At 38.4% G+C, this 15,766-nt stretch overlaps 1 protein-coding gene across 1 annotated transcript; it reads right to left on the bottom strand.

The window, feature by feature from the left end:
* Window positions 1-497: 497 nt before the first annotated feature.
* LOC104078366 (protein ELYS-like) lies at window positions 498-13,383 on the bottom strand (the record flags this gene model as incomplete). Its single annotated transcript, XM_009579975.1, has 7 exons — window positions 13,263-13,383; window positions 11,782-12,035; window positions 8,397-8,577; window positions 7,439-7,646; window positions 6,056-6,172; window positions 4,999-5,083; window positions 498-648 (listed from the first exon to the last, which is right to left on the bottom strand). Coding segments are annotated over exons 1-7 (1,117 nt in total), but the record flags the coding sequence as incomplete, so codon positions are not given.
* Between the last annotated feature and the right edge of the window lie 2,383 nt (window positions 13,384-15,766).

Here is a 15,766-nt window from a genome sequence, read left to right as displayed (position 1 = left end):
TGGTGTTGTCTGCAAACTTACTGAGGGTCCAATCGATCCCCTCGTCCAGATCATTGACAAAGATATTAAACAGAACTGGCCCCAATACTGAGCCCTGGGGAACAGCACTTGTGACCGGCCGCCAACTGAATGCAGATGCAGACATAGGTTTGAACAGGGGAAAAAAAAAAAAAATCAGTAACATTCCTAAGCAATGGAGGGAATGATCTTACTGTTCAAAGATGACAGCTGGAGGAATAAAATAACTGACAAGCATTATACAGATGACCCCACCATACATCGCTATAGCATGTCAGCAAGCATAAAATAAAACCTATTTTTTCCTTTAAAGAAGCCCCACAGAACTTAAGCACCCAATTTGTCTTTTTAAATAAGCCCAACAAGCTAGACTATACAGATATTTAAGACTTTCAGACTGTGGGTACAGAACAGAGTTCATTGCTTCGATTCCAAAATAACTTCTTTTAGAATAGCCAAACATGGACATCAGAACAAACCTTCATTAACGCTATCCTCTCTGTCAACATGGTTGCGAAATTTTTCTACAGTCTGACAGCTGAGTAATTTGGTATTGCTGGTCTGCCCTCTCAAGGGAAAGACTCCACCCGTGAGATCTAAACTGTACCTTTCGTCACAGTATTCCAAGCCCTGGGGAAAAAATAAGAGAGAAAAGGTCATTTTGAGATAAAGACATACATTGTACCTAAATATGAAAGAATGTATATATCTAACATAATATGTATATCATATTGTACATTTCCCATGAGCTTGTTTCTGTTGGCAAATAGAAACTACATCTGACATGCAAGAGAATTAAGTGTCAAATCTTAACGGGTAAGTTTGGCTGTAAAGGCTTTGCACATTTTCAAAATCTGGCATTTCCTTAACGTTAATTCAGTTCTAAACACGTTTTGCAGAATTCCTTGCAACGTCAACATTTCTTTACAAACCTAAATATATATCTACAAAGAGATATCTGAAATAATGTAATACACATGCATGCAAAGCTCTTTGCTCCACATCTTAATTACAGAACTGATGAAGTTAGAGAAGTCATGGCATTCCAGCAGCTAAAGCTCTGTCAAGAGCTATTATCTATAGGCACACCACTGGAGTGAAAATGCATCTCTCTCTAGCAGCTATGAGAACTTCTTACTGATTAACAATCTTCTTTCAAACCACGTAAGCTTTTACCAGCTCCTCCTCTAATCTCATCAGAGACTAATGGGTGAAATATCCCTCAGTTCCTTCACCAAGCACAGCCAACAGCGAAAGGGGAAAACACAGAGGACGTGGGATGCATGTGGGCAATGCGTTTAGGATCATGAACTACTGCAGAGTCAGCGAACTACTTTAAGATATACAGAAACCCTGGCAGGATTGTGTTGAACCTCTGATATCACCATTTTCCAAGTAAGCATTAACCGAAATACTGTCTTTCCAAATACAGCATTCATTTAAACTGTCTACAATGCAACACATGAATGTGTGTATTGTGGACAAATAGTAGCTCTACAATTAAAAAACAAAACCCCAAAACAAAACAAACAAACAAAAAAACAACCCACCACCAAACAAAAACCAACCCAAAAATCGATCGTACCACATTCTGCCCAAGTTTCCTAAACTTTCAGAGCTCTAAAATGAATCAGCACGACACAATACTTTATCATATAATCCCATATGATACATCTAATTCACCTAATCTGAGAAGAGACAAGCTTTCTCTTAACCGCTCTAGGAAATACTACTAATAAATATCAAGGCTGTCAAAAAAAAAAACCAAACCCTAAAAAAAAAAAGAATGAAGTCTTTCATTACTAAAAAGAAAAATGCTAAAATTTGCTCTGAAGCACGTACAGTCCATTCTATTTTAGCAAGCAAGTTTGCAAATGACATGTGCAGAGTAGTTGAGAAAAATCTAAACCATCTCTTTGAAAAACTAACATGAAGCCTAAGCAAAGAATCTCATTTTTATTACAGAAATAATTTTAATAAAAGATGTTGTTCTGAACAAGAAGTCCACCATTCCAAAAGACTGTTTCATCAGATAAAGTACTAAAACTCCATAAATCTGTCAGAGATTAATTTTAACCACTAGAAATTTCAACTTTAATTCATATACAAAGAGCCAGTCCCCCCCAAAGTTGGGGCAGAGGGGAAGGGGAAAATAATATCAAATGACTCCTGCCTAAGACAACTTCTGAAGCAAAACAGTATATTTTACATTTTCCACACCGGGGCAAGCAAATCTAAGTCAAGGAACTCCACTATATGGAAGACGTTAAGTAATGACTTTATTGACCAGTAAAATATGAAGACAGTTTTCAAATGAGATGCACTGGTCAGACTCTGATAGGAAAGTAGAGACTGTAGACTCTGTCCATCCGCAAGCATCGTGTAGGACAAAGGTAAAGGTGTGCTCCATGACCATGACTGGATGCACTAGATTTAGCAACTGCTGAGGTGATGTAAAAAAGATCTTTGAAAACATAACTTAAACATACCGTTAGGTTAATTACTTGAGCACAGACCTAAACAGCCTTGAAGGCAATGGAGACAGCATTTTGATGCTCATTTATAAAAAGACACTGCCACATGTTCCAAAAGTTCTATTTGTGACTTTTTACCATGATACAAAGTCAAAGATGTGCTGTTTCCTAGCCTCAAGTCTGATTCCTGGAAAGTAAAGCACTGCTGCAGTAGAGAAGTCTTTCAAGCTCCTGTGAACTCTATTTAATGAACAAGGGTCAACAGTAGATTCCTCCTTGTTTACTCAAACTTGGCCTGGCAATTGGGAACAACTCTTAAATGTTCTGTCACGGAAGATGGACAAGAAACTTGACTCAGCCAGTCATGTAGGCAGACAGCCATGTAGTATTGACCAATCTGTGACTACAAGGAAGTATTCTGAGACCAAAAGCATCCACCGTAGAGCACAGATCCTAATGCATCTTTTGGGGGTTTCTGGCGTTTGGGAGTTGGTTTGGAGTTTTTTTTGGCAGTAGGTGTTATCAGGTCTTGGTATGAAGCTACATGTGTAAGTGGCTCATCTGGAAGCTAGCTGAAGAACCTGTCTTTCCTCCCCAGAGGGTCCAGCTGTTTAGTTCTCTCTTCAACTGCATTGTAAGAATGGTTCCTATTTCAATCCTCCACAACACTTATCACAGGGAAGCAGAAACAGCAGGGGAGTAAAATATCTCTAATCCAGAGTCTGGTCCCTGACACCTCTTATAAGCCTGTGAATGTATTAGTGGTTGCATAGTCTGTAGAGGGTTAAAACTCTTACATTAACTACACCACAGCTTTCTCAGGTCACAAACATAACAACATTATTTAATCACTTTGTGTGCTTTTTGTAAAGAGTGTCAGCTGGGATTTCTAGCAGACCCATATTTAAAAGCTGCTGAAACATTTCAACCCTCTGAGATGGAAACTGACACTTGTCACATCTTATTCAGGAAAATAAGATGACCAAGACAAAGAATTGCCAAATAGTAAAAGGTCCCACATTTTAACATTAAAGTGTTGAGACGGAAAAAAGTAGCCATTAGAGACACGGATATAGACAACTGTTTTTTTTTCCAAAGCAGCACACAGTACAAGGTATTGTCTTTGCCACTGCTAAGACTGTAGCTACAAATAACTTTTAAAAGAGGATAAAACAAAGCAGAAGTTCAGAAATGAAACTGGAGAAAGCTTAAAGAAACTTTCTCCTATCAACCTGCCAAAGTGCTTAGATCACTACAAGAGATGCAGAAGTGAACTGCAATGAAAGCCCTTTTAAAATTAAAAGCCCTTTTAAACCCAATCAGGGTTTGTTCTGTTCCTCTAGAGCACTGTATATTTACGTCATTAAAAAGCCTGCACATAGAGATACAGAGATGACATCCATATTTAGAACACGCTGAATCACTTGAAGATATTTATACCTTGTCACCATGACAGATAATGCATTTTAAAGAAACACCACCTTTTCCAAACACCTAATCTTTATCTATTCAAAAGCAACATTTACGGATGAGGAAGGAGCTTTCCTATATATAAGGAAAAAGGTCAGAATCTAAACTCATTCAAAAAAATCAAAATACACCGCCCCTGTAAAAAGAGTACCATGATACAGGAATCACCCCTATTTCATTCCATACCTGTTGAGAATATGCAAGAGAAAGTATCAAAATAGGAGGAAAGAATTGCTCTGAATTAAGATTGCTTTCCCATCAAAAAGATTTTGGAAGAGTTTCAAACATACTACTGAATAGAATTATACATTATACAGATGCATCTTATATCTGTTAGGTATCTGAGATATACTGATACCTCACCTATATTTTAAACACACCACCTTTGGAGCCAGTTCTAAAAAATTATGTATACTCTTCTGACCAAATCATACCACCATTTACATATTTTGCTGGCTTTAAGAGTAGATTTCATAGGTAATCCAGCCAAAAAGTAGAAAGAGTTATCTTTATACCTACTAAGTTTCAGGATCAACACTTAAGAGACACTGTAGCTACATTTCATTTGAAGTCCTGCTGACAGAGCTCAAAAGAAAAACAAGACTATAAAAGCAAAGAGCAGAAAAGAATAAAGCTCTATGGCCGTATTTTAAGAAAGGGAGACAGACAGAAGCTTATTCAAGTCTGCAGTTTGGTTCAACAAAGCTATTCAAAGCCCTGTCTTCTCTTCCTTCATGCCATTAATTTGGTGTTTAAATGAAGAATAATTTTATGTGTAAAAGCTGCTTCCTCTTCAGGAATTCAATTTATGTGGGCTCTTTGCAGATGAATCTAGCTGGAACACACGACACTGCAGAATAAAAATGTATGACTTGTTTTCAAAAAGTATGGACAAAGGCCATGCCCAATAAGACTCAGCAAAAGATTTTTTTTTTTTAGTCACCTCTGAATGGTAAATATTACCCCTGCCAACTTAACTGATACTCACTTAGAGAAAATTACTATTTTCATCCTTTCACATACATGCATGTCTTACCTCATACATGGCTTGTCCTGATGCCAAGCGTTTTCTGTCACCAAATGCTAACTGCAACAGATGTAAACTCACAACATCACCTTCACTGAAAAAAGTATAAATTATGAAATTTGATTACAAAGCTGCTTTAGAGTCCTCATTATCAGTTTATTAGATCTAGACTGAAGTTTTCTTAATAACATGCTCTTGCTGAAAAGAAAGACAGCACTTCCCAAAACATGATAATTGGTCACATTTAACTGCTAAAACATAAAGGAGGAAGTTCTGACACTAACAGCTTCAGGGGCAAATGCTAACCATACAATTTAATATGTTGTATGGACTAAACATTGCTGGCAATAGTTCTTCACAGTGAAGAGTTCTAGATCAAAACTGCTTTAAAGTCAAACTTAAAAAGATTGCCACTCTACGAACAGCTGAGCTGATTAAATAGCTTGCTGATGCTGAGAGAGAGATATCTTTCTCCCCTTCCCTTCCCTCCCCTTCCCACCAAAGTTCCAGTCCCTCTCTTGCATACACTGCACCCTTCCACATACTGATTTGATTCATTAGCCCAGCAGGAAACCATTCTGCTGAACAGTGATCGTTCTCTGCCAGGTGAGCTAAACTGGCTCATGGAGGCTCCAAAGACTGCTGAAGTTGGCACAAGGTAATCGGCAATACTGTCACCTCCCTCCTTTAGGGGCAGCAGGCTGTTATATCGGCCTGTTTAGTGTTCTGGATCCGCAGCCTCAACTACTTTTAATGGTATTTTAACACCATGGTGCAAATATCAAACAAATCATGAAGCAGTCATCAAGAAACAAAGGAAATAATTCAAGAATGCAACCACAAAAATGTAGCCACTGTTGCTTTGCCTTCTTTCAGAAGGTAGGAACTAGTAGGTCCTTCTTTACATCTGTTAAATCCTGTACAAATTGCATTGTAAGCTTAACACCTTCCGTACCTGAGTCTCCTGCACAGCTAAATAAACAAAACAAATATACATGTCGTAACTGTATGTGAACAAATATTAAAAAAAAATTAATTCAGTGGCTTATAGTAAGTTTTTATTCACCTTTCTTGTGTAGACTGAACAGCCCACAAGTAGCAACAATTGCGAGGATCATTCTCAGGCTCTTGAAAAGTAACAGCATAGACAGGAATCCTTCCTCCTTCAAGCTGAGAGTGGTGCCTACAGGTTTTAAAAAAAAAAAAAAAAAAAAAAAAAAAAAGAAAAGAAAAAAGGTGAGCCTACTGGCCCTAATTGTTTGTAGAAGGGTAGAAGCATCTTCTGAGAAAAGAGCACCTTACATGCTTATCCTCATAGTACTCAAAGTACAGAAGGTCATACTTCCACCTCAAACATGTGAGTCAAGGAAGGACTCCTTTTTATGCAACAGTCAAGAGGTGAGGAAATTACTGTCCATCAAATGCCATAACCTGGCGTTATGTCCTCCTCTGCCTGAGGAGGAGGAGGAACATAAATGATTACTTCAGCTGCCAGGGAAAAGATTGTTCCTACTGTAGCCTACTTCAATACTGAACTTAAAACACAGCATATCTTTTGAACAAATTTAAAACAGCGCCAAACAGACATAGTCCAAGTAAAGAAATGAGAAACTATGTAAGGCATTTTTCTTCCAGACTTCTGAACTTTATCTCTACCTTCACAGCCTATTCTTGCCACCTAATTATTCCTCCACTCTCTATTTATGCATCCAATAGTTTCTGCTCAGTCACTGCAGATTTGCTTAAGGGAATCCCTCTCTGAATTTTGTCAAATATTTCAAGTGAGATTGCTCTTTGGCAGATTCAAAATCATCTCATAATTGTTTATTCTCATCTCCAAGTGCTCCAAGCAAACTTTCATTCACACACATCGTTGCCTTGGAATGGGTCAATCTCCTGTTTTGGTCAAGGCTGAAATGTAGGAAAGAATGTATTTCCAGGCACAGATCAGCTATTGATTTTTCATGTCTCACTAGCTTCATCCTGGACACTTTGAAGAACATTATCACCAAAATCACATTATTAACATATTCAATGTATGCCCTAATTGTAGGAACTGGTTCTGAAAAATAACTTTTAAAATCTGTTTCATCAAAATGCACACATTTCCTGCTTTCACTGAATACTACTGAGAGAACAAACTGTCTTATAGAAATTGGCTCTATCACATCCTAGCTGCTTGACATAACCCAAAGAAGCACACTTTCCATAATTCCTCAATCCACAGGCTCAATAAAGAAAACAATGCTAGTCCATTGGGGAGAAGGCGGTCAATCTATGATCCATCTATGACTTAATAGTTATTTCAGAAGATGACTTCTAAACCTTCCAAGATTATACTCAAAATTTCAGACCCTGAAATAGTTCCCTTTAAATAAACATACTTCCTTAAGCAAAAAACTGAGACCCGTGCACCTCCAGGCATGGCCACATGTAAAGGCCTACTTACTCCCTCTTCAAAGTTTTCATGTTCCACAGTGACAGGTAGCCATCTGAAAAACCCACAACGAGCTGATTGCTTCTGCTTATGTAGCACAGGGTTGATATTGCTGTTCCCGAAGGATTTTGTAATTGAAAACAGAGATGTCTCCCTTCTCTGATCACATTTTCTCTTCTTTGTGGAACTTCCGCAGGAATTCTAGTGACGACTTCTAGATCTACACACACAAAACCATGCAATAAATGAATGTGTTATGCCATTTAGGGTGCACTTTAAACATTCATGTGACAACATGTATAATCTAATTCTACCATCCCAGGCAAAGTACCCATTTACGCAACATTTTTTTTGTATTTCCATTTTGTATGTATTCAGAGAACATAAGGACTCTCTGATTGGTTCAAAACCAGGTAAAAGTGTAACCTTCATAGACAAATTCTTCTCAGACTTTGTAAATAAGGAGTTTGGGCCTCACGATGAAGCTACTTGAAGTGACATCAACTCCTGAAGCCACTGTTGTAATAGCCAAAACAGCGTATGCAATCTGAACACACAAATGAGAGATTTCGTTCTTCCAAATGCATGCGTTTTAATAAGTCGGACTTATTTAAAAAAACCCAAGCCTAAAATTTGCCCCAAGTCAATTAGCAGAAGTAGAAGAACATTCCCAAGAAATAGGGCACAGCTTCCTATCAGGCAGCTGCACCGACTCAGATGGTAAAATTCCTACACCTCACTGGCAAGAATCATAGTGACATAGGCATCTTGGTGGGAGAGAGGCATTTACAAGATTAGGAGTATTAAGCCACTCCCATTTTTAATCAGTTCAGGACTATATGATGTCAAACCGCCACTTGTAATCAATAGTCATAAATGTCTGCACACTAGTATCTTCAAAGTGGGATGTTTATTTAAAAGATACAAGGTTTCTTACTCTTAAATTCAAGTTTAAAAAATGCAAGCTTACCCGATGCTTCTATTTCATTCTGACTGCAAGATAAATCATCCAAACAAAGGTCAACCAGAAGTAGATGACCAACATCTGTAGCCACTGCTGCCACTCCAAAGAGCCATCGCAGACCCTGATGTAGATGCCGAGTGCTCACACTGGCTCCTCCGTGATTAGTTATGGGTTCTATAGCAGTTACCTACAGGAAAACTACAAGTTAATATTTAAGCTGTTTGACAAGCTAAATAGAAATCATTCAAAAGTGAAGCCAGAATTAGCACATCAGAAACAAGAAAGTAAATACAGGATCCTAAGACTTAAAAACAAAGCATTGTTTCCAATTATACCAAGAAAAAAAAAAAGCCCTGTACAAAACCTGTTACAGCCTTCCATTTACCAGATTTCCTACAGTTAGGTAACTGAATTAACTTTGGCTTAAATGGTGCATTCTATTATTACAGCTTACCAATTTCCACTTCCTACTTAGAAATAACTAACTCTAAGAAAACTTAGAAAACCAGTTATATGCAAGAAACTTTATCATATTTAAGGGACTTAAGTAAGAAAGACAAAACTAAATCTAGTTCTCCCACTGCTCACAGCCCATCAGCACTGTGACACAGTCTATGCCGCCTTTGCCAAACAGGTATTCGGATTAATCGTGGCTGTAAGTCAGGCAAGGCAGTGGTCAAGTTGCGTGGTAGACTCACCATTTCCATGGGAATGAAACATTTTTAGGAAGTGTTGAAGGGAGATACTAGCTTAGTAAAATTTACACTACTCCTCATTTCGAATAAAAATAACAACCAGATAAAGTACCAATAGTAATTTAGACAACTTTATTTTGTTTCAGATTTCCTACAAAAATCAAATTTCCAGTCTTCTCTGCTACTCAAAGGACTATCAAAAGCGTTTTGATTATTCCAATTCTTGCTGCTCCACAACTTGATGACTGTCATGAGGAAGGCAGAAATGCTGTACGTATCTTGCTGCAGAATTAGCCAAAGTTCAAGTGTTGCTTCTAACTTCTTTTTCTTTTACGATTTTTTTCCTTGTACAACTGGCTCCAAATGAATGTTTTCCATTTTTACATACAGTCTTCCAAAAATGTTTCCTGGTTTTAACACTTCTATTCTTCACGGAGAAGCTCCTGAAACTGCATATTTTTCCACCGCGCTATGCACTGGCTTTTCATGTTCTCCTAGACTACTGCCAACTCATTCTGGGACTGGACAAAGAAAAGTTTTCTCAGCTCACTGAATCTGAATGATACCCTTCTGCCTCATAGAAACCAGGAAAATTTGTGAAAATACCATTCAACAGTTCTGAAACATACAATCATTATAAAGCAATATGATCTAATTAATGTTTTAAATTCAGATTTGCTTTTAAAAGAATCCAATTCAAATAATACTCCATTAACATTTTCAGTTTTCTGCTGCATTTCACATGTATATCCAGAGGGCAATTAGAGATGCTCCCACGAAAAAAAAAAATTATGCCAAAATTCTAAGCTTGTGAGTTTGGTTTTTTTAACTCATTCCCTTACTCTCTGAATGACTACACCTCTACTCTTACACTAAAAGGCAGTCATACAGTCACTATAAACACCGTGCATTAACACACTAATGGCTTGACACCTTGGGCCAGAGTTACTCTAAGTTCGTGTTAACCTGTACAACTTTGCTGTCCGCAGAAGATATACCTACACAGAAAATAGTCCAGAAATTAAGGTGCTCATTAAAGCCTTAAAGCACTAATGACAGAAACTTCAGAAAGCGATGTTAAGAATAGGTCCACATTTTACTTTTAAAAATAACCAGTGTGAAAATCAGAGAAACATTCAGGTAGATTATAAGCCCAAATTACACATTACATAATATGCAAGTATGAGTTACAGAATAAATTCAAAACATATGGACAGTGGCCAACTGCAAGTTTTATCTACTTGTTTTTGCTTACCCTTACTCCCACTCACAACTTAGAAGTTAACAGTCCAACTAGCAATACCTGCGTGCTGTCTATCCTGATCTAACTAACCTAACAGCAAAAAGGAAGGAAGCAAAATGAAAGCAACAGACCAAACATGCTTGTAATCAAGAGCATTCAGGGCATAAGAGCAGAAATTCAGATAAGCTTTGCCTTTATTCCAGAATTCATAACCTTTATCACACAACAGCAAACTTTTCCCCCCAAGGCTTCTTCATATTTTCTCCTGAACCATTTTTTTGTGGTATAGAAAAACTCTCTAATACAACTTATAGTTATAACTAGATCCTATTTCAAATCACTTCTGCAGACACAGATTCGATACGTGATGTGATCCTTCTTAACCTTTCCTTTTCCCTGCTTAGATTTAAGAAATAAAACTTAACAAAGCTATGTCATTTTTCACAAACATATTTCACTTATTGATTATATGCTTATGTCAGCACACAGCTTGCCTTTCCGTCTAAAACTCTAAGATTTATCATGATAGGCAAACTAACACAGGGAGCACCAACCCAACTCATATCTCTTGAAATTACCACAATACAAATGCTTACTACACTGTAGCATTACAAACAAACAAAACTCCAGCTGTATTCTAGCAAGTCAAACCAAATCACGTTATGCAAAGCTGAGTAATAAGTATTTATTTATTTCTTGCAGCTTCTAAGATGATAAAAATGTAATGAATCTTGATGTTCTATTAACTTACACTGATTCTTGTTTACATTAAGATAATGAGACTAGGGGACATTACGTCACTTGAGTTCATGGGTCACAGAAGACAGAAAAAAATAGTAGCATTACTCCAGTGTATCCCACCTACACAAACACAATATTCAATAAGCAGAGATTCAAAGACTGCAGATTGAAAGTCGATCTTTCAACAATCTGTCAGATAACTCACTAAAGGCTCTTTTCTCCTCTCCTAAGTCAACATAAAAATGTGTTCTGCTTGCTAGTCTGAGATTCATGGGAATGTGTCCAAGTCATTTACAGCACAACTATGGAAGTTTGAGATATTTTAAAGACAGTGTTTCTGACAGAAATTAACCATTTAGGAAATGTATGTTTCAGACACTTTGAAGAGTGGGGTTTTTTGCTTTTTCACTCTGGCCACAAAAAGGTATTTTTCAATGCCTTTTTGCGGAGGTGGAGAACTAAGTAACTATGTGCTCTACAATAAAACCAGAAAACTTCTTTTACTAGCAGTAAACTCAAAAGATAATGGTACCATTAAGCCCGAGATTTTACATCAAGGCTCTCTTGACTGGATACTCTGAAGTGATAGTATGTTAATGCAATATAGAAAAAATACCTCCTACAAAGAGACGCTCCAAAGTTTTTCCTGAAACAGGATTATGCAGCACCTAACAACGTAAAAGCTTCATTTCTCCAGTTAAAAGGTACATACCCTTCCTGGAAGAACAACTGCTTTAACCACTCTTGATATTCCAAGGTCGTACAGACAGAGAACACTTCCCTCTGCTTCTTCCAACCCAACCAGCAGTCCAGTTCTCTTCTGCCAGGAAAACTCCTTTACCACACGAACAGTGGGAGGCTGTTCAGTTACTCCACTGAAACGATACGCAGAGAGCCGCTCTCCTGTCACAGAGTTCACTACCTCAAGTTGAGGACCACACGCCAACCATGCCAGGCCATTTCTCCCTGTAAGAGAAAAGAAAGCTGACTAAAGCAAATTTCCAATGGAAGATTGAAAACAACTGAAAAAAAGTGCAGTCACTGCCCCTTTCCTTCAATGAAAGTACCTAACAGAGGAAGACCGACTCACCTAAGTCTGGTCAATCGTTTAAAATCACCCATGGAAATCTGCAAGCAATATGTCTTAAAATTACCAACCTTACTATTTTGCATTTGTACGTGTCATTCTTGCACTGAAGAATTTTGATTGTTTGGGATAAAGATTACAATATATTGAGCCATAGTCTTTGTACCATATTCGGCTTGCTGTGGCTAGAAATCATCTAAATACGTACAGGAACACAAGTCTTAAAGCATACTTCAAATATAACAAATCTGAGCCAATTCATTTCTGGTTTATTAATTTTACTTGGCACACACCTACTTTGGGCAGGGATTTGGACTTCAACAAGAAATTATCTGAAAATGGGCACTGCATTAGTAAATTTAAACTTTTACATGTGCTGATTACAGAAAGAATTTAACACATTTTGTTTCACTGAACTACTTTAAACTCAAAGGAAGTATTAACCCACTTACTGCACTTACAGTCAGGTAGATAGATTCTACCTGGTCTTAACAGGAGCTTAAGACATCCAGATAGGCACCCAGCTCTACTTTCAGGTCACCTAGAAGTCAACTACCTAATCTGCTTAGCCACTTCCAGCAACTCTCACTGGATACTCATCTGCATCCTATTAAATACTTTGGAAATACGGCTGCAGCGCTTAACAGTGCTATCCTTTCCTTCTGTTTGTATTCAGACTAGAAAAGAAAAAGCAGGGGTGTTTGCCTCTGTAACATTGTAGAAGAACTATTTCTGCATGTGATGTTATGATGGTTGTAGAGCTTGAGCTGGTGCAAAGAAATACGGCCCAAAACAACACTATTACTTTTTTGAAAACTGCCTTTTATTTAATTGGAAATTCAGGAGGGCTCACTGACTCAGCATGTTTAAGTAAATTATTTTAATAGCACAAGATTGGTGCAGGTTGTTGTAATTTCAAAGTTTAACTATACTAATGTTTGAATATTAGCGTTTTTAATCGTTAAAACATCCTTTTTGTTCTCTCGAAACCTGATGCATCTTAACAGCACCAACCTGACACAGCTGATACTATGACCCTATGCTTCAGGTAACCTCCAGGCAATAACAACATTCTACCAAGGCCAAATTTAAAGGAAAATGCTCACCTCCAGAAAACTTCCCGCACAGTGCAGAATCTAGGGTTATCTCATCTTCCCCAAGTGCCTGAAGAGTCACCTCTGGAAACTGCAGCAGACTGCTTGTTACCTGAGCTGTTAGGTCTCGCATTCTTTGCTGTAAATAAAGAAAAAAATGCAAAAATAGACTCATGTCAGCCATAAATATTTTTGAGATTGACAGACGTTTCATCAGTATGCAGAGAATAATCTCCCATACATCTCCTGTAGCTCTCTTCCTTAAAAAAATGGCACTCAGGACAGTTTTGGATCTCACAGCAGAGCAAAAGGAGAATCCTTTGCTTTTCTGGTGCCTACGAGATCACAACCAAAAGTGACGCAGAGGTATTGACAAGATAAGTAACAGGAAGAAAATCAATACACTGAGTTCAAGTCTACTCACATTGGTTAGTAAGATGTGATCTGAGAAAAATTGTATTTTAAAAAGCTTCTCAGTAACAGGTGTAAGTTTCCATTTGTCCTTCCCCTTGATTTTATACTTTATTTTTTGTCCGTTGTCTTCTAGTAGATTTCATGCATCATTTATGTCTTGTTCACTTTCTGCATGTTTATTTTGAACTTTAAGGAATACTAAATTCTTAGCTACCTTCATTCTCAAATTCTTCCAGAAAATGTACTGTTGATATTTTCACATTACAAGCAATACAGATTTTCATAGCTCATCAATGAGATAGTAGTTTTCTATACACTTAGGATGTAAACATAACAGAGCACTTTAAACGACTGATTTTTTCCTATACTTAAAGCCTCATATTCCTTATTGCAGTCCTTTCCTTCCTATTGCCTGTCCTTATCACATCTCTGCTTTATTTGACAAAAATTTCTAGGCCTTTCAGAAAGTTTCCACACTTCTGTAGGTGCTCCACAAAGAGTTCACGTTTCAGTATGTCAAGACACGATTTTTTTGTGGAAAAACTTAAAAGCTGAAGTGATTTACAAGATTGAATAGGTGGCTAAATAAGAGATATTCCATACACATGGAAACACAAACTACTTTAAGTAACTATGTTTTGCAAGTTCCGTGGGTTACTGAAAAAGCCTCTGGAAGACAAGACAGATTTAATTCCCGTGTTCAAACAGCACTGCTTTCTTCAGGAAGTCTCAAAAGGAAGACATTATATGTAGTTCACTCTTCCTGGGTGTTACACATGCTGACCAACTCAGACATCGAACAGAACCCTTACCCTATGCTACAAAGCAGTACAGCCAGCCACTTAAATGTGCACACAAAGCATACTGCATTATCTGTACCACACATGTTCTCCTGCAAATAAAGTGTTATGATTGTTTCCTCCAGCGTGCACTAATAACCTATTCTCCTTACAGCATAGGAGTTTTGAAGACTAGACTCTGGGAGCAACACAAAGTGATTAAAGGGAAATGTTTATCAGTAAATACAATTTATACGAATTGTACTTCTGTGGAGAAAGATGACGCTCTAAAGCCTGGGCACTGGAATCCTGGGCACTGGGCACTATATTTCAAGTCACAACCACTCTATTTGAGAATATAGTCCCGCATCTTCCACCAGCACGAAAACAACGAGCACGTGAAACACGGGAAGTATAAGTCAGGGTCCCCCACTAAGCACAAGTCAACATTTTGAAAAAAAGGTTACCGAGGGCAAAGCCAGTATTGCAGGCCGCTGCTGCAGCCAGCCAGCCTGACCACTCTGCCAGCATTCACAACTAGCACAGATCAAGTTCCAGCTGGGACAACTGATTTGCAGTAGTTTTGTTGGGTTTGCTGTTTGGTACTTGTCATCATTTCAAAGTGACAGCGGGATGAACTTTTGCACTGCATCCAGGGGCTCCAGAGAGTAAAAAGCCCCACAATGTGACCAGCGTTCTGGCTTAGTTTAATTGGGATGATTTAATGAACATGTTTTATGAGTAACCCATAATACCAAATACTAATACAGATATATTGGATTGGTGAATAGCATCTTTGAAATGTTTCAGTTTATGCTCATTGCCTCTGGTCCTGTCACTGGGCACCACCGGAAAGTACTTGGCTCCGTCTTCTTCACACCCTCCCTTCAGGTATTTATACGCATTGATGAGATCTGCCCTGAGCCTTCACTTCTCCAGGCTCAACAGTCCCAGCTCTCTCAGCCTTTCATCACAGGAGAGATGCTCTGGTCCCCTCTCACCATCTTCGTGGCCCTTTGCTGGACTCTTTCCAGTACCTCTGTATCTCTCTTGTGAGACTGGGGAGCCCAGACCTGGACACAGCACTTCAGGGGGGGCCTCACCAGTGCTGATCAGAGGAAGGATCACCTCCCTCCACCTGCTGGCAACGCTCCCCCTCACGCACCCCAGGATACCATCAGCCGCCTTTGACGCAAGGGCACATTGCTGGCTCATGGTCAACTTGGTGTCCACCAGGACACCCAGGGTCTTTTCTGCCAAGCTGCTTTCCAGCTAGGCAGCCTCCAGCATGTATTTGGTGCATGGGGTTGTTCCTCCCCAGGT

This window comes from Fulmarus glacialis, unplaced genomic scaffold (assembly GCF_000690835.1).
Source record: "Fulmarus glacialis isolate BGI_N327 unplaced genomic scaffold, ASM69083v1 scaffold41256, whole genome shotgun sequence".
NCBI lineage: Eukaryota > Metazoa > Chordata > Aves > Procellariiformes > Procellariidae > Fulmarus > Fulmarus glacialis.
Note: the sequence above shows the minus strand (reverse complement) of the source record. Positions and strands in the feature narration are given on the sequence as shown.